Source organism: Sitophilus oryzae, unplaced genomic scaffold (genome assembly GCF_002938485.1).
Source record: "Sitophilus oryzae breed Bouriz unplaced genomic scaffold, Soryzae_2.0 scaffold_1111_pilon_pilon, whole genome shotgun sequence".
Classification (NCBI taxonomy): domain Eukaryota; kingdom Metazoa; phylum Arthropoda; class Insecta; order Coleoptera; family Curculionidae; genus Sitophilus; species Sitophilus oryzae.
In genome coordinates this window covers 221,956-248,363 of record NW_022145740.1, presented here as the reverse complement: position 1 = coordinate 248,363, position 26,408 = coordinate 221,956, and the positions used below count along the sequence as shown (strand labels likewise).

General features: G+C 32.5%; 2 protein-coding genes across 8 annotated transcripts in view; both read right to left on the bottom strand.

The window, feature by feature from the left end:
- Positions 1 to 11,949, bottom strand: part of LOC115881766 — a 172,995-nt gene extending 161,046 nt beyond the window's left edge. Inside the window, exon 1 of the mRNA XM_030899402.1 lies at positions 11,581 to 11,949. Coding sequence (XP_030755262.1) covers positions 11,581 to 11,720 — 140 coding nt within the window. The 5' untranslated portion in view covers positions 11,721 to 11,949. The remainder of the gene's footprint in view (positions 1 to 11,580) is intronic.
- Positions 11,950 to 18,291: 6,342 nt separating this feature from the next.
- The window catches only part of LOC115881689 (uncharacterized protein CG45076-like), a gene marked incomplete at its 5' end in the record, with an annotated part of 225,172 nt that continues 217,055 nt past the window's right edge, over positions 18,292 to 26,408 (bottom strand). For all 7 annotated transcript variants that reach the window (XM_030899284.1, XM_030899294.1, XM_030899300.1 and 4 more), the window contains 2 exon segments: positions 18,292 to 19,289; positions 22,799 to 22,964. In XM_030899284.1, the coding sequence (XP_030755144.1) occupies positions 18,462 to 19,289; positions 22,799 to 22,964 (994 nt within the window).

The following is a 26,408-nucleotide window of genomic DNA, read 5'->3' as shown; positions in this document are numbered from 1 at the left end:
ATTATTTCTATTTTAAAGCCGCACTCAGAATCGGTCGTCGCGACAATATTTTTTATTTTACACGCGAACGAGATGTGTTTAAAAAAACGCATCAACCACCGACTAAAACAGCAAACGGGAGACGTAATCGCAGCCGGAATGTTTGCTGACCCCGGCTCGCGTTCGGCGGCATTCAAGATCTAACGAAGACAATCGCATCATTGCGCTGTCGAGATATTTTTATTTTTAGCGTTTAGCGTAGGTCTTAGCAATATACAGGGTGTTTCAAAACAAATGCGAAAAACTTCAGGGGGTGATTCCTTGTTCAAAATAAAGGGTAGTTTGCTTCATAAACGTTGGGTCAAAAGTCAACCATTAGGGAGATATTGCGGTACAAAGATGGCGGAAAAATAATGTTTTTATTTTTTATCTTGAAAACGAAAAGAGATAGACTAATGAAATTTTATGGAAGCATTACTGTTATAAAAACACACTTTCAGCTAATTTTTTTACTTTTTTAAAATGAGTGGAAAGGGTTGAAATAAACTACCCCTATCATTCTTGTTAACGAAATTTAAAGAAAAATCTTATCAAACACATGCAAAAAAATTAATTTGGATAGTATGGTTTGTTTAGAAACTTTTTTATCTCTTGTATTTTTTTGATAAAACTCACCGATTTGAAATTAAAAAATAAAATGTAAAAAGCATTACATGTCAGGACAAAAACATTTTCTGATAAAGAATCTAGTGGGCTGCTGTAATTTTTTAGGAAAAAAATCTAGTTGGCCGCTGTTACTTTTCAGGATGTTCCTAATATTATTTTATTTGACATTACTCTACTGCAATACGTTATTATCTAGATGATTATTATTATCGTTATTATCACTAGATTCTTAATCTAAAAATGTTTTTTGTCCTGACATGTAATGCCTTACATTTTATTTTTTAATTTCCAATCGGTGAGTTTTATGAAAAAAACACAAGAGGTAAAAAGTTTCTAAACAAACAAAACTATCCAAATTAAACCATTTGCATGTGTTTGATAAGATTTTTCTTTAAATTTCGTTAACAAGAATGATAGGGGTAGTTTATTTCAACCCCTTCCACTCATTTTAAAAAAGTAAAAAAATTACCTGAAAGTGTGTTTTTATAACAGTAATGCTTCCATAAAATTTCATTAGTCTATCTCTTTTCGTTTTCAAGATAAAAAATAAAAACATTATTTTTCCGCCATCTTTGTACCGCGATATCTCCCTAATGGTTGACTTTTGACCCAACGTTTATAAAACAAACTACCCTTTATTTTGAACAAGGAATCACCCCCTAAAGTTTTTCGCATTTGTTTTGAAACACCCTGTATAAACCCTTATCAATAAAGCTCGACCAATACACGCATTAAATAATTGCAATTGAATTTATAAATAACTGAGAATTTTAATTTATTATAGGACATCTCAGTGACTTTTTTAACTGAAAACGTATTATAATATTTTGAAGGGATGCGACTCATCACCCACAACTGGCAAGTAAAAGAGTTCATAGCCAAGCAATGACTTTGAAAGTATTTAGAACTAATGGGCCTATCATGTCTATGTTGTACATAACCATGTGCAGATTCTGTCGACCAGAAGAATAAACTGCATGACACATTCTATGTCAATGCGATGCTTTGGTAAATGTACGATTCTTTGTACTAGGGTATAAAAATAATAACGAAGAGATACATACAGGGTTCAGTCTCTAAGTTTGACCCCACATTTTATGACAGACATATAACAGGAGAATATATTCTACCAACCAGAGGATACCACAATAATAGCTCTGTAAAGATTCCAGTGGAATAGACCAATTATCAGTGGAATCAGTGGAATAGATCAAGTATCAAAATTTGGAATTTTATCAATAAATTTAGAAAAAGAAGAACTTCGTTTCCAAATAAGTTCTCCAAATTGGTTAAAAATAAAATTTAAATCGCTGAATAAAACAAAAGCAATTCGAACATTTTCCGCGTCCGATGGAAAAGAATTCTTAAATATTTCATAGATTAAGGCGAATACACGGGAAAATTGCTCCGATTCAATGAATAAACAAAGCAGACTATAAGTCGATAATTTAATTTTAAGATTTGTATATCGTATAGCAGAAGAATATCGTATAGCACATGAATTTATATTAATAGTTTTTACAAAAATTTAAATATAAAATATCTATCTAGTACTTAATTTAACTTGCAATTGGCGTTTTGTGACAGCAAAATTCTATTTCAGCTTTATTCAAAGCACACATGATTTTCTTTGATGGCGGAAGGTGGATATTCATTAAGAAGGTAAAGTCTGTCCCTCGAGTCAGGGAAGATTTCGACAGACGACATCCAAAAAATCACAGAAAACAAAACTGTCACTGTCACTGTCATGTTTCCTCTCGTCGAATAGACTATAGTTTTAAATCTAAAAAACTTCCACAAACCCGTCGCAAAAGTATACTTTAAATTTCTGATCGTATTATGTTTTTCTATTTGAACTTTCAGCTGTGCAATAATTTAAATTAACGTTTTTTCGAGTTTCCGGTTTTCGGTATCAAACAGCGGAAATGCAACCAAGTGCATAGTTTTCAATCGGGCGCGGGCGTTACGTGCAACATTTACAGTAAATATTTGATTTTCCGCTACAATTAAATCGAGATTCACGTCCGCTGTAAACTTCAACGGTTAACAGCTCTTTATAACGTTTATTTTTAGTCGAATAATACAGGATTACACCTAAAAAGAGCACAGTAGTAGGTATCAATAAGTAAAACGTATTTTAACTATAGGTTACTTCTATGTAAATGTCTATCAGATGTTTATTACTAAAAGACGTTGCAATACAGGCTAGTCTGAACTGGTTTCCGGAAACTTTGCCAGCATATTCTGCAGATAAAAATAAGTTAAAACGTACATATGCGATAAATGTATGTCCTAAAATGCTTAGTTTCGGAGATACAGGGTGTAGAAATTTCATTTTTATTTCAATTCTTTCCAAATAATTTTTGAAGTAACGTCAATATTTGTATGAAAACTGGTGTCTAGGAGTTTTTTGACATGAAAAATTTGATTTTAATGTCAATATTACTTCTATTTGTAGGGGGCGCCACCTACATATTTTTTAATTGGTTTGAAGAATAATAACTTTTTGTCTGTACCTGTATAATACTAATATACATTTACGACGTTTTTTACACAAAAAAGGTCTCTTGGTAAAAATCGCCATTAGGCCACACGCCACGCCACGCCACGACACCCCACGTCATGAAGATCTGTGCGTATGTTTTGCCATTTAATTACATGTGTTGCGTACATACTAGGGCTCACGCCATCCACACGTGTGATGAGCGATTCATCTGTCCCAGATTTCATGTGTACACTCTTTCCCACGTCGCAACACGTGGGCTCACGTGGGATAGCGTGGCGTCGCGTGGCGTGTGGCCTAATGGGTCCCGGCATAAGGAAGAAGTATAGTATTACTTATACAGGGTGATCCTTAGATAAGTACAAATATTTTTAGAGATGGGATATTTCGACCCCAGAAAAAACATCTATGAGAGTTTTTTGCGATTTTTTTTGAAAATTTTGTATTATTGTGTTTTGGACACTTAATTACTTGATAATATGGGAACAAAGGTACTAGATTAAGGTTAGAAGAAAGAAAATCCAGAAAAAATAAAGTGGTTCTCAAAATTTAAACAAAATTTTTTTTTTATAATTTTTAAAGCAAAATGAGTGGGATATTTTGGACTTATATGAAAAACATCAAAGAGAAAATATGTTTCTTCTATCGAAAAAATACTTGCCCCTATTTAAGACTCACCCTGTATGACTCTGACATCATGAATCCTTATTTGTAAAAGTTCTGTTTATGACTAAATAAGTGCAAAGATTTTTAGGGGTAGTATATTAGTATATTTTGAGTCCAGAAACGTGTCTATGACAATTTTTTTTAAATTTTTAATTTTTTGACAAAGTGTTAAAAAACATAATATCTTGATAATATAGTAACATGGGTTGTAAATTAAATTTAGAAGATCGAAAACCCAGAAAAAATCCAGTGGTTTTCAAAATTTAAGCAAAAAATCATTTTTTTTAATTTCAAAGTAAAATAACTCCATTATTTCGGACTTAAATGAAAAATGACAAAGAGAAAATATGTTTCTTATATTGTGAGATTAATTGCAGAGCCCTGATAATATTTACACATTTTAAGACTCACCCTTTATATTCTAGAAGGAAGGATGCTTTGTACACTTAACAGCCAATTTATAACATAGATTAAAAAAATTGGCGCCGGGAGGCACGTATAGCCGCACAAACTAAAATATGTTAATATCTCGAAAACTGCGCCTTGTACTGATTTTGATGTTATTACAAATTTTGTTGCAAATATTATTCCAAATCTTAATTTGAAAACCGCGTTTTGCTAGCTACTGTAATTTTGGAGTTACGATTTTTTAAAATTTTTAACCCCCTCCCATACCCCCTTACCAACACCCCACCCCCACCAAAAACTAATGGCCAGAATGGCCAGATTCTCGGGTGCCACAGCATTTTTCTGCCAAATTTGGTTAAAATCGGTTCAGCGGTTTTTGAGTTATCGTGTTATGGACAGACGGACGGACGGACGGACGGACGGACGGACCGACCGACCGACAGACAGACAGACAGACAGACAGACAGACGGACGGACGGACGGACCGACCGACCGACCGACCGACAGACAGACAGACAGACAGACAGACAGACAGACAGACAGACGGACGGACAGACGGACAGACGGACAGACGGACAGACGGACAGACGGACAGACGGACAGACGGACAGACGGACAGACGGACAGACGGACAGACGGACAGACGGACAGACGGACAGACGGACAGACGGACAGACGGACAGACGGACAGACGGACAGACGGACAGACGGACAGACGGACAGACGGACAGGCGGACAGACGGACAGACGGACAGACGGACAGACGGACAGACGGACAGACGGATAGACGGATAGACGGACAGACGGACAGACGGACAGACGGACAGACGGACAGACGGACAGACGGACAGACGGACAGACGGACAGACGGACAGACGGACAGACGGACAGACGGACAGATCTGGACAGACGGACAGACGGACAGACGGACAGACGGACAGACGGACAGACGGACAGACGCACGCACGCACACACGGACACACGGACACACGGATAGACGGATAGACGGACAGACGGACAGACGGACAGACGGACAGACGGACAGACGGACAGACGGACAGACGGACAGACGGACAGACGGACAGACGGACAGACGGACAGACGGACAGACGGACTGACGGACTGACGGACTGACGGACTGACGGACACCATGAAAATATTTTGTATTTAGGTCATTTATGACCCAAGTAACTCATTTTGAGTGAAATTAAAAAAAAAATTTTGCCGATCCTAATAGCCTACCATACCTATTGGTATGGTCGGCTAAAAATCATAACCCTGTTTATATTTTCAATGATCATCATCCAAAGGGAATGCAATGTCCCAGAGACAATAGTTTTTAAAGTTGTTTTGGTTTGAGGTTTTATTTTATTTTTTGTTTCAGTCGATGAGAAATAATTTATTAACGTATTTTTTGCTTTCTGTACTCTACACGAGGAAAAACCAGGCTTTATTGTAACAAGACGTAATGGCTATCCATGTAAAATTTTTGTATTCATTAATAACAGGTCACGTCAGGGTTTTTTACGTTTATATAATAGGTATTTTATATATTTATTTTGATTATTCTATTATCCACAACTATAAAAGTCGTTGACTATATATTTTAATTTATATCCCAAATTGTTTTACAATACATTGTCCAACAACGTTTGTTTACCTATTTAAACAATTCATAATTTAATTAAAAAAAATTGGCGTCGGGAGGCACGTATAGCCGTCCTTACTAAAATATTATGTTAATAAAAAGTTGGTTTGGTTTGGCAGTTCTTTTAGTTTCAACGTAAAGGAATTTTTCCAATTTTTTTTTATTTCAAAAACTGCGACTCTGACTGATTCTAATGTTATTACAAATTTTGTTGCAAATATTATTCCTAATCTTAAATTGAAAACCGCGTTTCGCTAGCTACTGTAATTTTGGAGTTACGATTTTTTAAAATTTTTAACCCCCTCCCATACCTTCTTACCAACCTCCCACCCCCACCAAAAACTAATGGCCAGATTCTCGGGTGTTGCAGTATTTTTGTGCCAAATTTGGTTAAAATCAGTTTAGCGGTTTTTGAGTTATCGTGTTACAGACAGACACTATGAAAATATTTTGTATTTGGGTCATTTATGACCCAAATAACTCATTCTGAGTGAAATTAAAAAAACTTTTTTTTGCCGATCTTGATTGCCTACCATACCTGTTGATATGGTCGGCTAAAAATCGGAAACAATAATCATCTTTAATTTTTTAAATACGGAATTCAATTATTATTTTATTTTTAGAGGCTTAGGACCTCCCAAATACAATGGCTAATGTCCCAATACACTTGCCTAAAAAATACATAATAAAGAATGTTCACATACGAGGCAATGTGTTGGAGAGAGATGAGTATATGGTTCATTTTTGGCGTGTGTAAAAAAACAAGCAGCATTTTTTGGGTAAGTACGATATATCAGTGCATTGGAGTTAAAAAATGCAGAACATATTTTATTTTTTTAATAAAGTTGATAATGGTTTCTTGAAAAACCAAAGTTTTTAAGTTATTTTTGACATCAGCAAAATATGAAGTTGTTTTTAGAATGTGCTATAGATTTCTTCTATCAAAATAAACTCTTAAAATATTGTAACGTTTTTAGTTCGTTACATGTCTTTTTTATATATAATATATGATGTCTGGGCCTATCATCACCGGATTCTCTCTCGTTCAGGCCGGATAGTTTATTTGACGCGTAATTTTTACGTTCTCTAGTCGGCAACCCTGCTCTCGTTTCACTGTTCTGTAGAGCGCTGTCAGCATCGCTTCTGTCAACTCTCTCCGTGCTTAACTTCACTTGACTTTGACCGTCCTACTGTCACCGTCAAAAAATCCTTGCTTCGAGAAACTGCAATTATAAAATCTTGCTGTATAATTTGATCAGCTGCTATTTCGAAGTTACAGGTAAAAATGAGATATTATCTTTTTTAGATTCGATATTATTACTGCATATTTTTAGGGTAGAATTTTGGATGTCCCAACTTAACTTGTATTTGTATTTTGCTGGCACGTTGGCGTCCCTTTTCTTTTGTCCTCCAGAATGATACATGGAAGAAAGGACAGTTTTTTTGTTTATTATTGAGCCCTCGGAAGTAATTCGAGGTAGGTTTATTTTGCTTAGTAGATCTTGTTTGGTTTTAAACAAGAGTTTCATATTTTTAGGGTCCAAGGTACGGACTATTTACAAGGTACGGGCATTATCCAAGGTCCTTGTAGTATCCAAGGTACGGGTAGTGTTCCCCTGTACCGTTATCTTATGGACGGACTGTGTCCAAGATTATGGTCCAAGGTTATGGTCCAGGTTACGGACATTATCCAAGGTCCTAGTAGTGTTCCAAGGTACGGATAGTGTCCCCATATTGCCACAGTATGGATACAGCGTAAGCCCCATGCTGCTCCCCTCCCATTTCTAAGCCTAGTCAGTAGCTACGGCTGTATTGATTCATGGTGTCCTCATTCTGGCCCCTTTTGTTGTTTTGGCCAACAGGATCGCCGACAGACAGTACAGAAATATGAGCCCAACTCACGCTGCTACTCTTTGAAACAGGATTGCCTCAAGAACAGCTAAGTGTAGATATCGTACAGGCTATATTTAGTGGTTAGATTATTAAGAACATTTATGTCGATTTAGTTGTTACAATATGATTTAGATATTAGGTTTCATTACATTACGCCTTGTAATAGTATTACTTTCTATAGATATTATTATTACGCTATATTAACAGATGAATAACCAGACATAGATTCTAGAATCAACAGGTTGCAACATATCAGATTTAACACCGCATAAAATTTAGTAATTTAAATAAAGTAATGCTACCTTTCTTATATTTTCTATAACGTTACACGCATTGTATTTTTTCATAGTCTTTTCATAGAACATATTTAATATTATTTACATACATAGCTTTACTCGACATATAACCACCTATAATAATTATTAAAATTGTACAATGCTATTTACCATCAGGATACATCATGAATGAATATAGTCACTAGTTTTAAGTAATAAACAACGGTGTTTTCTTTCTCTGTTCATGCCTGGCGCCCAATATTTATAATTTCGAGTTATTATTGTTAATTAGTTCTTTCCAGTGAAATACCTTATCCACGACTGCTCTACCAACGAAAAGCTGCCGTTCGCAGTGGCAATGTTTATAAAAAACGCTACAATATAAAATTTGAGATTTCCACCATATTTTTTTATATAAATTTTTGAAACAGATTTTCACTGAGCAGAAATTTTGCACCAATTTGAGCCACATGGTGTTCCTTCCTGCTTCCAAAATCCCAATGGGAAAAATGTATTTGGAAAATCCGGTATATACAGGGTGGTCGGAACTGTATTTCGGGAACTTTGGCAGCATATACTGCAGATAAAAATAAGTAAAAAGTTCGTATAAATGTATGTCTTTAAATACTTAGTTTCGGAGATACAGGGTGTAGAAGTTTCATTTTTATTTCAAATTTTTCCAAATAATTTATGAAATAACGTTAATATTTGGATGAAAATTGGTGTCTGGGAGTTTTTGGCATGAGAAATTTGATTTTGATGTCAATATGACTCCTACTTGTAGAGGGCACCACTTACATATTTTTTAACTGGTTTGAAGAATAATAACTTTCTGTTCGTACCTGTATAAAACTGCTGAGTAAAAAATATACATTTACGAGGAAACTACGTAAAAAAGGTATCTTGGTAAAAATTGCTAGTAGTAATAGTTCTCCAGATATTTGGAATCGAAATTATCAATACCTGTCATACCTGCCATTTTTTCACAGAAAAATTTGTGATTAATTAAAAAAAAATAAAAATTTTCCAAATGTATTCTTTCAGTCAAATAACTATCTACTCAACGTGTTTATTTTTTTGTGAATAATGACATTTTTACCAAGAGATATTTATTACCTAAAAAGTCACGGAAATGTATATTTTTTCACTCAGTTGTTTTATACAGTTACGGAGGAAAAGTTATGACTGTTCAAAACAGTTAAAACAGATGTAGGTGGCGCCCCCTACAAATAGGAGTCATATTGACATCAAAATCAAATTTATCATATCAAAAAACTCCCTGACACCAATTTTCATCCAAATATTGACGTTACTTTAGAAATTATTTGGATAAAATCGAAATAAAAATGAAACTTCTACACCCTGTATTTCTGAAACTAAGCATTTTAGGACATACATTTATACGAACTTTTCTACATATTTTTATCTGCAGTATATACTGCCTAAGTTTCCGGAAAACAGTCCGGACCACCCTGTAGAATAATTTATAATAATAATAATAGCACCCGTATATAGGGTTTAACGCCTTGGGAGTAGCAAGGTACAGCTTGCCATGCTAGAGCCGTTCGGTATACAAGACAGGTAATGTGGCTAGCACTACGCTTCAACCGCCTATTATTACCTCAAGATTGTGAATCCCAAGTATTCATTTAAAGCTGAGTCGACCTAGGTACCCAAAACTATTTTTATTTTATTAAAAATAGTCGGCTGATGAAATTTCGGCTGTAGGATTCGAACCCACAACCTTTGGATTGGTAGACGAGAGCTGTACAGTGTGTCCCATTCTGGTTGAAATCATAGGGTATCTCCGTTATTAGTGAAGATAGAAGAGTGCGGTTTGCACAAACCTGTGCGACTTTTTCGTCAAACGGAAGATTTTCATAGCCCTCTTCATTTCTGAGCTACAGGGTCTTTTCGAAAAATTTGCAATTTGGGACACCCCCTGTATCTCTGTTATTGTTAAAGGTATCGAGAAGGCGAAAACTGCTTATTGTAGAACTTTTTACGTAGAATGCAGTGGCGTAGTCTGTTTTTCTACCAAAAAAATATTTTTGAAAATATGAACTAAAGTTATGTTTTTTCAAATGGAACACCCTGTATATTTATAAATCATATGATCTGTCTTGCTATGAGCTTCTCAAAAATTAATACCACTCTATATATATTTTCACTATTTACTGCAATATTTAAAATATATCATTTTCTGATTAGTAGGCCGTGATAAATAACAAAAAATCAAAATGGTATTTACTAAAATAGTCATACACATATTAAAATCTATTTGGGATTGATATATTTTTCTTCTGAAATAACTGTTACCACTGAAACTGTGAATATATTTTTCTTTTTTTTATAACGGGATGGGTTTGCAAATATCTAAATCTTGAATTATTAAAGCATTTTTCAGGTGTTCGACATTGTTGTAGTGCCTACGATATATTTCGTATTTCAAAAATTCCCAAAATCAGAAATCGAGAACGGCGAAATCCGGGAATCGAGGAGTTTACAGTTGAGGGTTGGAACCTTTGGTGTTAAACAGCAAAATAAAAACACTAAATCACCACAATACACCAAAACACTTTTACTTTTACACTGGACGCGCGTTTCGCTAACCATGTTAGCATCATCAGCAGATGATTATAAACTGAGGAGGCTATCAATATGCTTTCATTGGTTCCAATTCATTGATTTGAAAAATAATAATTTAACAGTATTCTAATATTTCCATAGTTATGAGGGGGAATGTTCCCCATGTTGCTGAAAGTATATTTCACGTAAATTAGCTAAAGGAATATCTAAAATTTCCGATACGATAGATTATTCTTATGTATACACGTATTCCAAGATTTACAAATAGCGGTAAAGAGTTAAGTTTCCCTAATATATAAAGAATTTATTAGCGGCTCCCAAAATAAAACAAGAGACAGATAGCAGTATACTTTTAATAATTCTTTAGTTTCTTTTATTATCAATCATGGCCTACTAATAAATATGATGTTTTAATAAAAACTTTTAAATATTGCAGTAAATAGTGAAAATAAATATAGAGTGATATATATTTTTGAGAAGCTTATGGCAAGACAGATCATATGATTTATAAATATACAGGGTGTTCCATTTAAAAAAACATAACTTTAGTTTGGTATATATTTTCAAAAATATTTTTTTGGTAAAAAAACAGACTACGCCACTGTATTCTATGTAAAAAGTTCTACAATAAACAATTTTCACCTTCTCGATAGCTTTAACAATAACAGAGATACCCGAGGTGTCCCAAATTGGAAAACTTTCAAAAAGACCCTGTAGCTCGGAAACGAAGAGGGCTATGAAAATTTTGTTTACAGCATCTTCCGTTTGACAAAAAAGTGAGACAGGTTTGTGCAAACCGCACCTTTCTATCTTCACTAATAACGGAGATACCGTATGATTTCAACCAAAATGGGACACCCTGTACCTCTACGCCAACGGGCACCTTTTTTATATAGAATAATTTAACTTATAAATAAATGGGAATAATAATGAATGTATTTTTCTAATCTTACCTTGGTATAACAAAACTTGGGCTTTTAGATCTCCTTGGTTCAGTTTGTGCCATTCTCATATCCTGCGATATATTACAATTTTCAAAATCCCGTATCATTTCACGAACCGAAATCATATTCACACCGTCCGTACCAGGCATTTCTAAACAATTTTCACAGCAAAAGGATTTACGCTACTAAAATCCACTACAAAATCCACTGCAAATACCGTCAAACTAACAACGCGTTAAAAAACCGCACATATACTCACAAAATTCGAATCATTTTTTTTGCGTTGATTGAATTCTTTCACTCTTTTGTATTGTCACTTTGTCTTTTTTTATTTGTTTAGATTAATATTTTTTTTTCAGAGTTAGCCCGATCTGCACTCTTTCGCAGATGCTACTACAGATTTACAGTATAAATAGATTAGTGAATTTTTCATTTTTATCTGGGCCCGGGTTTTATTAATTTATTTTTTAATATATAAATGTAGATAGCGGTAAATTTATTGACGTAATTGAGTAATTGACGCAACTCTCGTAAAATTACTGTTTATGATATCTGTAGGGTTTAGTGTATTATAAAAGTCTGAAATAGATACTCTGGTAGAGTTATGTGTTCGTCTTCCTTCTCAGTGCTCTACTAAAAATATACAGGGTGTCCCATTTTCGTGTGTTTTACGGGGTTTCTGGTTTATGAGTAGAGATACAAAAATGTGGTTTTACCATCCCTCTACTACTTTTTGAAACTAAAGATGCTACATACAGATTTGCACTAGCCCTTTTAGTTCCTGAAATACAAGACGAATTTGAGAGTTTTGCAGTTTTCGGCTGTATTTTTCAGGTATTTTATAACTTATCGAAAAGGTAAAACCGAGTTTCATAGATTTTCTCACGTAGAGTCCAGTGGCATGACTAGTTTTTTCGCTGGGAGCTATCGTTTTCGAAATATTAGTTTTTTTAATGGAAACCCCTGTATTTGATGTTTTTATTTTATTTGTCTTGTTATTAGTATGTTACATAAACAATTGCTTGTATTTACAACATTACAACATATATATAGTCTGTCCAACGAGAAAATCCTTGACAGTGATAGATGTGTCTGTCATTTTAATTTCAAAGTAGTTTATTTTATTTTACAAAGAAATAAGTTGGTACAACTGGAACGCATAGCAGGAAATTAATATATTTAAACTGACTTTTGATATTTGACTGACAAGTGATTACTTCAATATATTGTGAAAAAAAACTGTATAAAACTGAAAAAATGTAATCGAGTTATTTTATTTAATAAAAAATGGTATGTGTTAATACAAAACAAATAGGAACAAGATACCACATACCAAAAAAATATAAAAAAACTATTTCTTACTTTCAAGCTCTATGAAACTTCCCGCATTTACGATTATATTATTTATCAATATAACTTATGTACAAATACAAATTTGTAATATTCCACAGGAATAAATAAAACAACATAAATAAAACAAACTATTTTATTAATAATAACACTTATAATTTAATAATTTTAATTTTATACCTTAAAGGTTGATTAATTAACTTTAATCTAAATTTTTTTAAACCAGTACCTTTTGACATTATTTTTCTGCAGTACTAAAATCCATTATTTACCTATCGTGTGATGTCGATATTATACAGCTACTCGAGTTTTTAGTATGTCTTTATATAGTATGGTCCTTCTACCATATTCGAGATGCACTTATCTACGACTAGATGGTATACGAACTTTATTGATGGTAACTTTATTGATGTATAAGACCTTCTGTCTGGGCAGCGAGTATTAACCATAAACTGTGCTCTGGGTGTACAGTTAATTTTCACTCGATTTTTCCTCTACTTGACTTCAAAACGCAGAGTATTTGACAAAAGTTGACACAAAATTATAACCTATAATTTGGCAAGACTTTGACAAGCGTCAAAAATCTACAAAATCTAAAGGCGAGTTCATACACATCGGCGTCCGTTTGTCGTTCATCATTCCGTCAAACCAATAAAATTGAAATACGATCTGTTATTTTTGAAATAAACCAATAAAACTGGTTAAAAACAACAAGAGACGACGTATGACGGATTTATATTTGAACCCATCCATAGTTAACTTAAAAATTATTAGAAACTTTTGCTTTTCTTCTGTCATCGTCTGTCGAAATCTTACCTGAGAAGAAAAAACAGAGTATAACAAATACTCTATGCTGCATTATTTGATAGGATTGTTAAAGTTTTCTAAAAATACATACAGGGTGCTACAATTCGATATCTCGGAAACCGTAATAGACACGAATATGGAGCAAAGTTGCGCCCTGTGATGTTCGCCAACATGCAATCAAAAAAGTTCAAAAAATTTAACCTAACCAAATCAAATCAAATGGAACGAGGGTGGTGCATTAGCATGTTTGGAACAAGCATTTTTTTACGAATAATTTGGTACCACACACTTGGTATTTCGACTCAAATTGTCGTTATGAAGCACATGTGAGAATTTCAAATAAACCATATTCGAAAATGTCAAAAGTTGACATATGATATGTCGTTCTATTCAGAGTGTCATTTTCTATCGAATAAAGTAAAAAAATACCGAGGGTGCCATTTAAAAATCAAAAGTTGTAGTCATTTCCGGCGAAACAGGAAGTGACCGAAAACAATTGAATACGTCAATCAATCCTAATTTATGTCATATAGTAACATACCAAATCTCGTTTTTTTAACTGAAAAAATAAATAAGTTATAGGGGTATACTAATCAATAAAGTTCCTGTAAACTTTGTTTTAGACAAGTTTTTAAGATAGTTTTTAATAAATGACGTATATTAATAATTTTGATGAGATATATTATAACACAGTAAAATTCCGTGAAAATATATTTATTCATACTCAATATTTTTTACAAAGTAAACTAAAATATATGTCTGAACAAGTGATTCAAAAATAGCCATTTCCAAATACAATGTTGATAAAACGTAAACAATTTCACTAAAATAAATGATAAAGCGCAAAACGAACTTTCAAACAAAACTGCTTGATATCCTTTCTAAACAAAATGCATTTTTTTTTCAGCAACTTTGTGTTATTCTTTACTCTTACCTTATTACTTTACCGCCAGGTATTACTTTCATATTAATAGTAAATGTATTAATTAATTGATCACCATTTTTATTTTTACAAAAATTAAGTGAAAGCATTTAAAGAAAAAATAAAATAATTACTTAAAATATGATTAAATAACCAGTTTATTTTTTTTTGTTTTACTTGGTATAATTGGAAATATTACTGACGAATTCTCAGGCTTTGGAAAATTTATTTAACACAAAGATGGAATATCTAAAAATAGCGAAAATTTATAAAGGATAAAAATGTATGTATAGATATTTTTCTTTGTAATAAATGCTGGAATAAAATTTTAATGTAAAATATCACAATGCTTTAAATGTTTACAAAATGGAAAATTAAATTCAAGAAACGTGTCTGGAATACTTAAAAATGGGAAATTAATTTTTTATTCATTTACGCGCCTTTTTTTCTTAATTAGAAATTTCAACATTATCTTAATTATTATTTTGTTGGATATACAGATTTTAATAAATTACCTATTTTTATAACGCATACAGTACGTCTGTCCGTTCTGTAGCTACGGGGTATCCGTGAGAGGGGAAACGATATTCTCTCGATGTTTTTCGTAAAAAAATAGACGACGCGTCCCATCAATAAAAATTCAACAAATTTGTAAGTAGGCAAAAAAATGAGTGGGCGGAGCGATTTGCGGTGACGCACTCGTCAAATCGACGTATAAAATATATTGCTGTTTATTAAAATGTTTTTTGTCCGCATTCCTTTCATAGACACAGATCCAGCAGATGTACTGTATATGATCAAGTATACTCAGCTTCCCTGTTTTACATTTACATTGCGTTTACCAGACGTCATAGAAGAAATCTGAACTAAAATAATTGGATAATATTAAACTAAATCTGCTTTCAAAATATTAGACTAAATTACCTAAGTTATTATGTTTTAAACAACTACATTTTAAACTCTAAGTTTTCGCCAATCCCATGCTATTCTGAGACGTAACGCTTGAACTTGGCAGCTCGAAAAACTGAAGCGCTCTGCATGCTGCCAACAATCTGCCCAGTTATGCCGGCTAGCTGAAAATATTTGACAGAGTGGAGCTAGTATTTTCCTTATACTATAGCCATTGTATCACTAATAGTTTTAAAGAAATAGGCCAGTTCTACAATTTTTTGAATATTTTTTGGTTAAATATTAAATTAATTTTTCCACCATATATTGCTTATTTTTTTCCAATATTTATATATAATTTAAAACATAGTTAATGCCCCACGAGATCATTTCTTATTCTATAAAAAACAGTACATTGCGTTCCTAATGGGCAACTTAGAGGGTGACGACTACGTCAAACCAGCTACTTGGTTATGGGCGATACATTAACTAATTTATGAATGGAAAGGAACACGAGTAAATAAATATCAGTTGGAAGAGTACAGTTTAAGCTATTAAGTCTTTGTTTATGCAACTGATTATTGTTTTGAATTGCTGTTAATTTAAGATTAATTATGTTCACTTAGATGCAAAAAAACGCACGGAAATTTTTTTGGTCAAGTTTAAAGCGTTATTTTTTATTTTTAGCCCTATTTTCTTGATTTTTTTTAGCAAACTGCATATAAATATATAAACTTTAATTCATAAACTCAGTTTATTATAAACTTTAGTATTTGACTTATTATACAGGGTTAATCGAAGAGTTGTTTTTTGCTCTATCATTAAAACACCCTGTGCAATAATTTCGTGAGCAAATTTTATCTATACAGTTATATATCTATGATATTCAATACATAATAAAAATCTAAATGGACCAGAGAAAGAAACATTTAAACACTTCAAAGAACTTCTTACACTGATATTCGGTAAGTTATTGATTGATCAATATACAGATATGTTTAATATTCAATAATCAGTTTCATATAAAATTTAAGAGTGAGATTGTTAATTTGGAAATAAAATATAACAAAGTCCAACAGAGTGCTCGATGAGTGAGTATGCTAATAAACCAACTGCTTGGAGGGAAAAGAGGAGAAAAAAATGACTAAACGAGGTCCACCAAATCGTGGCGATATACCAGTGTTTACCATTTTAGTATGTTGTACTTATATTTTTAATACATTTTGATACAAATTCTGTTCTTTTACAGTGTTTTCTTACTTCTGGTTTCTGCAGTGTAAATAATTATTATTATTGTGTTATTTGCGCTATTGCGTTCCATGATATAAAGAAATATAAGAATTTTATTTTTTAACCACTTAATCCATTTTATGGAAGAAAAATAGTACATTTAATACAAAACAAAAATGGAACAATTTTAAGGCTACTTCTCTTGAACTTACTATCGAGATACTTTTGGAAAATACAAAGTTTTGCATTCCTAATTTTCGTTCTAAAAAGATATAATTGGTATCATTGAATAAATATTTCTTAAAAAGAATGAAAAGTTAGGCATCAAAACTTGTATTATTTCCTAAATTCGTTCATAAGAAGTAGTTTTATCTAGCACAAGCTGTATATACGAAGCAAAATACACACGTATACACGCTGTAGTCACAACTGCAATGTGTAAACATAGTTTAAACGTAATACACAAGCACTGTGTATCCTACGGCACACTGTGTATCCCTTACTTTGTGTATACGTAAATGCTATACTGTGGCTACGTTGTGAGGCGGACGTTTAACCTTTGTGCATACGTGTTGAACTAGAATGTGTAAACGTAGCATATTTACATCGGGGGAATTGTGTCACCCTGTGTCTACATCTAATAATGTAAACACATCTTAAATGTGATTTGATGTGCTTTATGGGTTTCTACAAACAATTTTGCAATGTTTTCATATATCTTACTTTTTTATGTTATTCTTCATAATGACGAGGTGGCTTCTTTGATTATTGTTGTGTACGATTGAATATGGTCCTCAGTGTCAAAGGTTGTGCAAAACTCATTGATCTTGTTGAAAATGGCCGAAATTATGAAGAGTCGCTTGGTCCTTTAAGAAGAATGGAAAAACAACACAATATATTTGCAGCTTCATCATCGTATGATCCGACGTGTACGGAAAGTTATAGCAGCCGGGGGAGGTAATACAAAGTATTAGAGGCACTTTTTAAGAGTTTTTTGTTTGTTTATACTCTTGTTATTACACTTATTTTTTTTTTAATATCCTTAGTTCTGTTAATGTTACTATTATTTATTAAAACCAAGCCTGTATAGTTACTTTTTAACCTTATTTAAATTTTAACATAGAGTTCTAATCATTGTCGATATGACATTATGACAATAGTAACCCAAGCCACCTCGGTAATATTAAAAAATAACATCATAAAATAATGATAGCTGAAAAAATTGAAAACTGTTGGTGGCAAGTTCATTACGCCCTTAAAAATTAACCAAGGCATGTGTTAACATGGGTCAAAAAACACAATGCTCAGAAGACACGGGTCCGATCGAAAAATAATATTTTAGGAAAATTTTCTCACGGAATTGTTGCACAGGGTGTTTTAAATTTAGGATAAAAACAACTACATTTTTTTTAGAAAAACAACAATTTTTTTTGTATCTGAATGTATAAAAAATTGCAAAGTAAATCATTTTAGCTTTAAAGATAAATTATTGATTATTAAATGAGAAAATAAAAAGTCATATATATCGAGTTGGATCAAAACAAAAAAAAATCTTTATTTTCTTATACATAAACATTGAAATTTATACACTTATTTTTATGTACATAACAAAAAATGCATAAAATGCGAACTTAGACAAGCATATTTCACCATCTTGTACCTTAAAAAATTAATTTAATTAAACAAAATATGCTTAGTCTTCTTCTTCGTCCGATTGAACCCCGGGTACATCTTCCGCAATAGCTTCTGGTTCATCGTCGTCATATTCATTTTCTTCAGCCGCAGGTGGTGGACCAAGATCAGACTCCATCAATTTTGCTTCCGCTTCTAAAGCGTCTAATTCTGCTTGAGCCCTTTCTAATTCAGCGAGTTCTTCTTCATCCCGTCTCAACTCCTCTAATTCTGCCTGTCTTGCCAATTCCGCTTCATCAACTACTGGTTCTGGTTCGGGTTCTTTCTCAGCCGGAGCTTCTTCTTCTTCTTCGACTTCTTCAGGTTCAGGTTCATTGGATTGTGCAGGTGGAGGTCCTAAATCTGATTCGAAAGCTTTAGCTTCGGCTTCAAGAGCATCTAGTTCGGCTTGTGCTCGTTCAAGTTCGGCTAATTCTTCTTCTTGCCTTCTAAGTTCTTCGATTTCTGCATCGCGCTTGGCAGCCTCTGCTTCTTCCTTGGCCCGTGCTGCCTCGACGGCTAACTCTTTTTCTTGTCTTTCTAACTCCGCCAGTTCTTCTTCTTGGCGTTTTAGTTCTTCGAGTTCGGCTTCTTGGCGTTTTCTTTCTTCTTCTTCAGCTTCGATTTTGGCCTGTTCTGCCAACTCGGCTTCTTGTCTCGCTAACTCGGCAAGCTCTTCGGCTTGTCGGGCGAGGTCGGCTTCTTTCTCTTCCTCTGCCTTGCGTGCTATTTCTTCTAAGCGGAGTTGAGCTTGGAGGGCTTCTTCAGCGTTTGCTTCTTCGATTCTGCGCTGTTCTTCTAGTCGTGCCTTTTCTTCTTCCTCTTCTCGTCGCCTTTTTTCAATTTCAGCCTAAAAATAATGTTTTCATTAGTGAAAATATTTCGAAAAATGCATGCTTATTTTTTGAATAAAAATATTAGAACTGATACAAAAACTCAATCCTGGTAAGTTGGTGTCAGTCGTTTCAATTAATTTATAAAAATCTATTAATATACACTAAAATAATCTATTTCATTCGCTGAACGCATATTTCGTTTACCATGTTAGCATTATCAGAAGATTTATCAGAATTTAACCAGTTACTGTTTACCAGTTAAAAATATGTTTTGTAATTTTGACATTTAATTTGGCACTTTTCAGAAGAGTACTAGCTTCTACGTCCCACTAGTCAATTCGCATACCCAACAATGTTGTCGTTTGTTGTCCCTTAATTTCATGATTTTCAGTTGTTAGCTAAAGTAGAGACGTTTATTTTTACGTTTTAAAGTTTGATTGTTATTTGATTTATTTTGTCAGAACGTTCTTAATAGTAATCAGAATACTAGATAAACTAAGAATAATTGAAATGAATACCAAGTGTTGTGCGTTTTAGTGTACGTTGTTTATTCTGTTATAATCTAATATTTACTAGAGATTTAAAATTTGTTTAAAAATTAAATTCAATTATTTTTATTTATGAAAATATGTCATACTTTAATAAAAGAAACAAACTTTTAATAAGCTAGTAGATCTTAATTTTCACTGCATTTTATTCAGAGTAAACGTTACTCAAACCATCTAGAAAGATTTTTATATATTTTTGAATTCAAATATTATATTTTGTTTATTTTTGAGAGAAGCATGAATTAAATTATTTTGCTGAGGAAAAGTTCATATATTTGTTTTAACACTAATATCACGATCCCGTTTAAAATGTTCATGTAAGTTACCTTTAAACCTACTGAAAAAATCACACATATGATTTTTTTTTCTAATATTTTGTACAGGGATATTGGTATTATTTAAACCATCACCTAAAACAGTTCTATTATTATCCCTGAATCAAGGATATTAAGATCAAATTTTCCATTCTTAAAGAAGACAAAGAAAAACACAGTGAAAGTCTATGCACCATCATTACTAATATCCTGGATGGCAATGCTTACGCTTGACTCTGCCTCACTTCTTTGATAATTTGGTTTGGTTTACCTTTTGCCACTTGTGCATGTGATTTTAAATTCCACGGTAAACTCTTCTTTGCACTAAAATGTTTATTACAAAATTCGCAGATAAATGCATATATTTTAGTTCTATAGGTGCTATTTCCTCTATCTAATTCGGATGAAATTTTTTAACGTGTTTCCGAAGCACACTGAAACACACAAAACTGCGATTACATTCGCAGCAAAAACTGCTATTAGAAATACTGGTATTCATTCCATTTACTTATTAACATTAACGAAATAAATTATAGGGGAATGTCATCGATGTTCATTTTCAAGATCATACGGTATATGTCTTGCAGGGCCGGCGGAAGGGAAATATTGAGACCGGGTATGTTAGTATCTGACATAAATTAGGATTAATTGACGCATTCAATTGTTTTTGGTAACTTCCTGTTTCACCGGAAATTACTAAAACTTTTAATTTTTTTAAATGGCATCCTCGGTATATTTATACTTTATTCGATAGAAAATGACACTCTGAGTAGAAGGACATATCATATTATGCCAAATTTTAACATTTTCGCTTAAAAAATCGTATTTTAAATTTTAATCTGAGTGCTATGGCTGTGTTAAAAACGCTAATTTTTAAACAAGGAGCCTTAAAAAATGTTTTATTATTATTGTTATGTTTTCGTGTCTTGTCCTGGCCGGTTAAGATATGCCCAAATCGTATTTTTAATCATATCTCAATTTTTTCAAATGGAACAAGGGCGGCTCATTCGCATATTTGGAAAAAGCATTTTTTTACGAATAATTTGGTACCACACATTTGGTATTTCGAGTCAAATTGTTGTTATGAACCATAAACCGCATGTTTATTTTAAACCATATGCGAAAATGTCAAAAGTTGACATATGACAAGTCATTCTATTCAGAGTGTCATTTTCTATCGCATAAAGTAGAAATATACCGATATGGTGCGATTTAAAAATCAAAAGTTATAGTAATTTCGGTGAAACAGAAAATGAAAACAACAATTGGATACGTCAATTCATCCTAATTTATGTCGTATACTAATATACCAAATTTCCTTTCTTCGTCTGATAAAATAAACAATTTATGAGAGTGAGCCACTTTTGAGACGCACCCGATCTATAGAAATATAAGAAATAGAATTCCAACTTCGGCAGTCTCGTTCTGGAATAAGTGATCTTTGAAAACATTAATATTTAGTTGCAGCATTACTTTTCTATAAGAATTTAAGAAAATGTTCTTTATTTTTTCACAATCAATTTATATGTTATATTATATGATCAGATACAGTTTTGTCGGCTTCAAAATGATGATCAGCCTGTGTTTGTGATGCATTACTTTGTCTTGCTCTAATGAGAAAATTCTATGATTCTGCTTACATTTTCCGGAATCCGGAACAATCAAAACCACCAAAAAATTAATATCTTTTCCCACTACTGTTAATGAATTAATTTAATTAATGAGGCAACCTTATAATTTTTTTTTTGATAATAAGGATATCGGCGGGATCTTCTTCAGCTTCTTGTGAATAAATATTTGCCTCATATAATTTTAGGGCATATCAGCCATTAATAACAAATAAAAGGTGTGGGTAGTAGAAAAAGTGCGATTTTGAGCGATTAGTCTAACTAAATTTTGCTGGCTCTTGACTCAAAACAGTTTGTTTGGTTTGGTTTGGTTTGGTTTGAATTAATAAATAATAATTCAATATATAAAAACAAGAATTATAGAAAAAAGGGATATTGACAAAAAGTTGATAGCTTTTGAGTTATAAGTAAAATACCACGAACAAATCAGATTTATATTTTTTTATTTTATTTTGTTTAAGATTCTTCCACGAAAATGAATTCGCAAATCCCAGTTTCGAATAGAGCACCCAAAGAATATATAGAATAGAAGAAATCCCAACGTCCGTCAAAAAAACATCCCAAAACTTCCGTGCTAAGAATTTTTTGAGCATAATTTCAGAAAACTATAATAAGATAGATCTAGGATATAGTAGCGTTTATAATGTTTAGTCAGATATTTTTCCCTATGTGGTGTGGTAATTGCTAATATTTTAATAATGAATTAATTATTGAACTGGTTATTCGTTACTATTTGTTTAGATTACTCTTTTTATAAATATTTTAGTTTCTGTCGTGGCGCCCCTTGTATACGGCGCCCCGGGCGGCCGCCCGGGTCGCCCGGCCCTTCCGCCGGCCCTGATGTCTTGTATATTATGTAATGATGTAAACCATAAAATAAGGCAACAGTAAACGGCAACATTGTTGGGTATGCGAGTTGACTAGTGGGACGTAGAAGCTTGTCAGAAGAGTTACATTAAGAATTTACACTACTTATAAATAAAGTCAATTTAACGATACTTTTTTGCTAGATAAAATCTAAATTCCAGTTTACCTGTTTTTTAGCTTCTGCTTGTCGGGCAAGTTCAGCTTGTTTCTCTAATTCGGCAGCTCTTTCTGCAGCTGCTTTAGCAGCTAGCTCCTCTTGTCGCGCAATTTCAGCTTTCCTGGCAGCTTGTTTGGCTACAGTTTCTTGTCGAGCTTGCTCTTCAGCCAATGCCCTAGAACCATGCATTAATTAGATATTAAGCTATTTTAATTTTAATTTTGGAGACAAAGACAATATTAATATAAGGTTATTCTAATTTATTATCTATTTACTATCCGAGTGCATACTGACGGGGCTTTAACACTAGCAGGATGTAGTACAATACTTTAGATTTTCATTTATTTTTATATCTCTTATAAATGCTCCCTTAATAGTTATTTTTTATACAAGACGATAAAATGGTATTTTATCGTCGTCCGAAAAGATTAATTCACGAGCGATGAAATCACGAGTGAATTAATTTCGGGAGACGATAATGCAATTTTATCGTCGTGTATAAAACAATATTTTTCTTCCATAGCGAGTTACTTTTTAAAAAATATTCATAAATTATTATTTCAAGGAATTTATTACGAGTAGAAAACATATTGTGCTGGGTTGGCGTTGGTTTCTATATAAATTGACAAATAAATAAAGCTGTCTCCATAGACAAACAAATAAAAAGAGACTGGCAAATTAAATGGCAAAGAGAGGGACAACGTTCCCGTAGCGCAACTCAGAACGCAAAATTTCGTTCTATTTATGTTAATCTGCGCATTGCGTCTATTGGGCCCACTATCTCATTCTAATATAACAAGAGAGAAAGAAGCAACCATATAAAACGTAATTTCTAAATAGAAATTAGAACAGTCGCCTTTCGTTTTCGTCATCATGACAACCAAGATAACAACATCATGACAATTCGTTATGTTTGTTAATTTTTCTTTTCGTGATTTACCTTTTTTTCTAAACTCTCCATTTTATTGACTTATGAATATGGATAGGGAACAAATTCCTTTGTTCCATATAGGTATTTATATTTTGTTACTTATAATTTTAGTTTATACTATTTGTTATTTTATTTGCTGCAGGAACCAGTATCATCTATTTTTTATATGTATTGGTACCCCCTTTCTCTGATAGATATGTTAAAGACACCCGGTAAAATAAAAGTAAGTAGTTATATTTATCATCTTATTAAGAAAAAAGTAGAAGTAGTAGTGTCAAAAATATTTCGAACCTCTCCTAAAATAACAAATTAATACAATTATTTTTTATCATTTTTTGGGTAGGGAGTTTATAGCTGGTTTATAGTAACCAGAAACTTTATTAATATACCTATTTTACTTTTGTTTTAGGATTAAAAATTAAAACTGGACTTGAAAATGGTTGAGGATCATGATTCTCGTAAAGTCTTCTTTGCTTGGATATTCACTTTGTTATTGCAATTAGACAGTTTTTTCGAAAATGAGATTTTTAATGCCCTTTAAAAAAATTGGTCGATCGTTTCCTGCAACAGTCAGTTCTTCTGCATTTAAAATTGGTAGGTGGGTGGAATAAACACTGTTATTTTTTGTTATTATATTATAAAAAGTTTATTTATTTTTATGTATAAATAAATATGTTTATAAAACAGTACAATTTTTGCTTTTTTTTATAATTTCCCTTATAATAGAGTACTCTTTCGTTCTGAAAGAAACTGCAGATTTTCACTTAAACTGATTTATTTCCTACACCACGTTCCCTTTACGTGGTATAGGGAATAAATCAGTTTAAGTGAAAATTTTCAGTTTCAGAATGAAAGAATACTACTAATAAAGGCTAATTTAAATTTTCCGCCAGCCAGAATGTGCGATAATGTCTTACGATACGTTTTATACCTATCTCTTTCTTTTTCATATAAAGCACACATAATAAAGAAAGATAGCACGTACGTCCTGCCATGGTCCTGCTAATTGGAATCAAAATTGTTGTTGAGAGTTGCGCTACGGGAACGCGGTCCCACTCTTTACCATGGGATTTGTCAGTCTCTTTTTATTTGTTTGTCTATGGCTGTCTCTTTAGTTGTCAGTTCTGAGTCAATATTTTTTAATTCTCTTTCGTGTCGATTGATGATTGAATTGGAGCCAGAAATGGCTCAAAACGAAATAAGTAAATTACCAACAGATATTCAGGCTGAGGCGACAAACGCCATATCCAAACTACTTTCATTTAAATCCCGAATAACTTATGAAAAGGAATACAAAAATTTTCAAAAATGGAAGCAATTAAAAAGAAGAAATAAAGTTTTTAACCTATCCTCGCTGTTAAAGTATGATTTAATCTACTCTTGCGGTTAAAGTACTATTTTATCTACTATTTTTGATAGATATATAAGGCAATTTTAACAGTTGCTATGGAAAAAAATATTTTTTGAACGCCTAGTCAAACACGAAACTTAACGAAATTACTCCTAACTGAAATTAATGTGATATCGAGTATGATATAGTATACTTTCTCTGCGCGTAAGTGATTTTCAAATCTTATTTATATTTTAGAAAAAGTAGTGCGCGCTATTTTTAGTTCAATAATTTAGTTTTTGATTTTGTCTCGTCCAGTTTTCTTTGACGTATTTGTTGGCTGGAAGCTAGTCGTTGTGTGCTCTATGGTTCGTGTGTTCTGGTTCGTAAGTTAGAGTGAGTATTATTTTGTTTTGTTAATTAAAGCTACCTTAATCTATTATTTATTTTTTTATGCTTTATTTTAAATTTAGGATACTAGTGTTTAATTTTTTAACTATTAATGAAAAAATTGAAGTTTTAATCATTTGCGGGTTACATTATTAGCAAAACGTGCTTGTAAATTTTAAAATAAAGTGTTTTGTTTCCGGGACTTCTGCTTTGATAGAATTTTGTATTTTTCTGTAGTAACAACAAAGGTTCTAACATAAACAGTAGTAAAAATTTTTCAAAATTTTTAAATTTTTATACAGGGTGTTTCAAAACAAATGCGAAAAACTTCAGGGGGTGATTCCTTGTTCAAAATAAAGGGTAGTTTGCTTCATAAACGTTGGGTCAAAAGTCAATCATTAGGGAGATATCGCGGTACAAAGATGGCGGAAAAATAATGTTCTTATTTTTTATCTTGAAAACGAAAAGAGATAGACTAATGAAATTTTATGGAAACATTACTGTTATGAAAACACACTTTCTGGTAATTTTTCACTTTATTAAAATGAGTAGAAGGGGTTGAAATAAACTACCCCTATCATTCTTGTTAACGAAATTTAAAGAAAAATCTTATCAAACACATGCAAAAAAATTAATTTGGATAGTTTAGTTTGTTTAGAAACTTTTTTATCTCTTGTAATTTTTTTATAACTCACCGATTTGAAATTAAAAAATAAAATGTAAAGCATTACATGTCAGGACTAAAAATATTTTTAGATTAAGAATCTAGTGATAATAATGATAATAATTATAATCTAGATAATAACGTATTGCAGTAGGGTAATGTCAAATAAAACAATATTAGAAACATCCTAAAAAGTGACAGCGGCCGACTAGATTTTTTCCTAAAAAAATTACAGCTGCCCACTAGATTCTTTATCTAAAAATGTTTTTTGTCCTGACATGTAATGCTTTACATTTTATTTTTT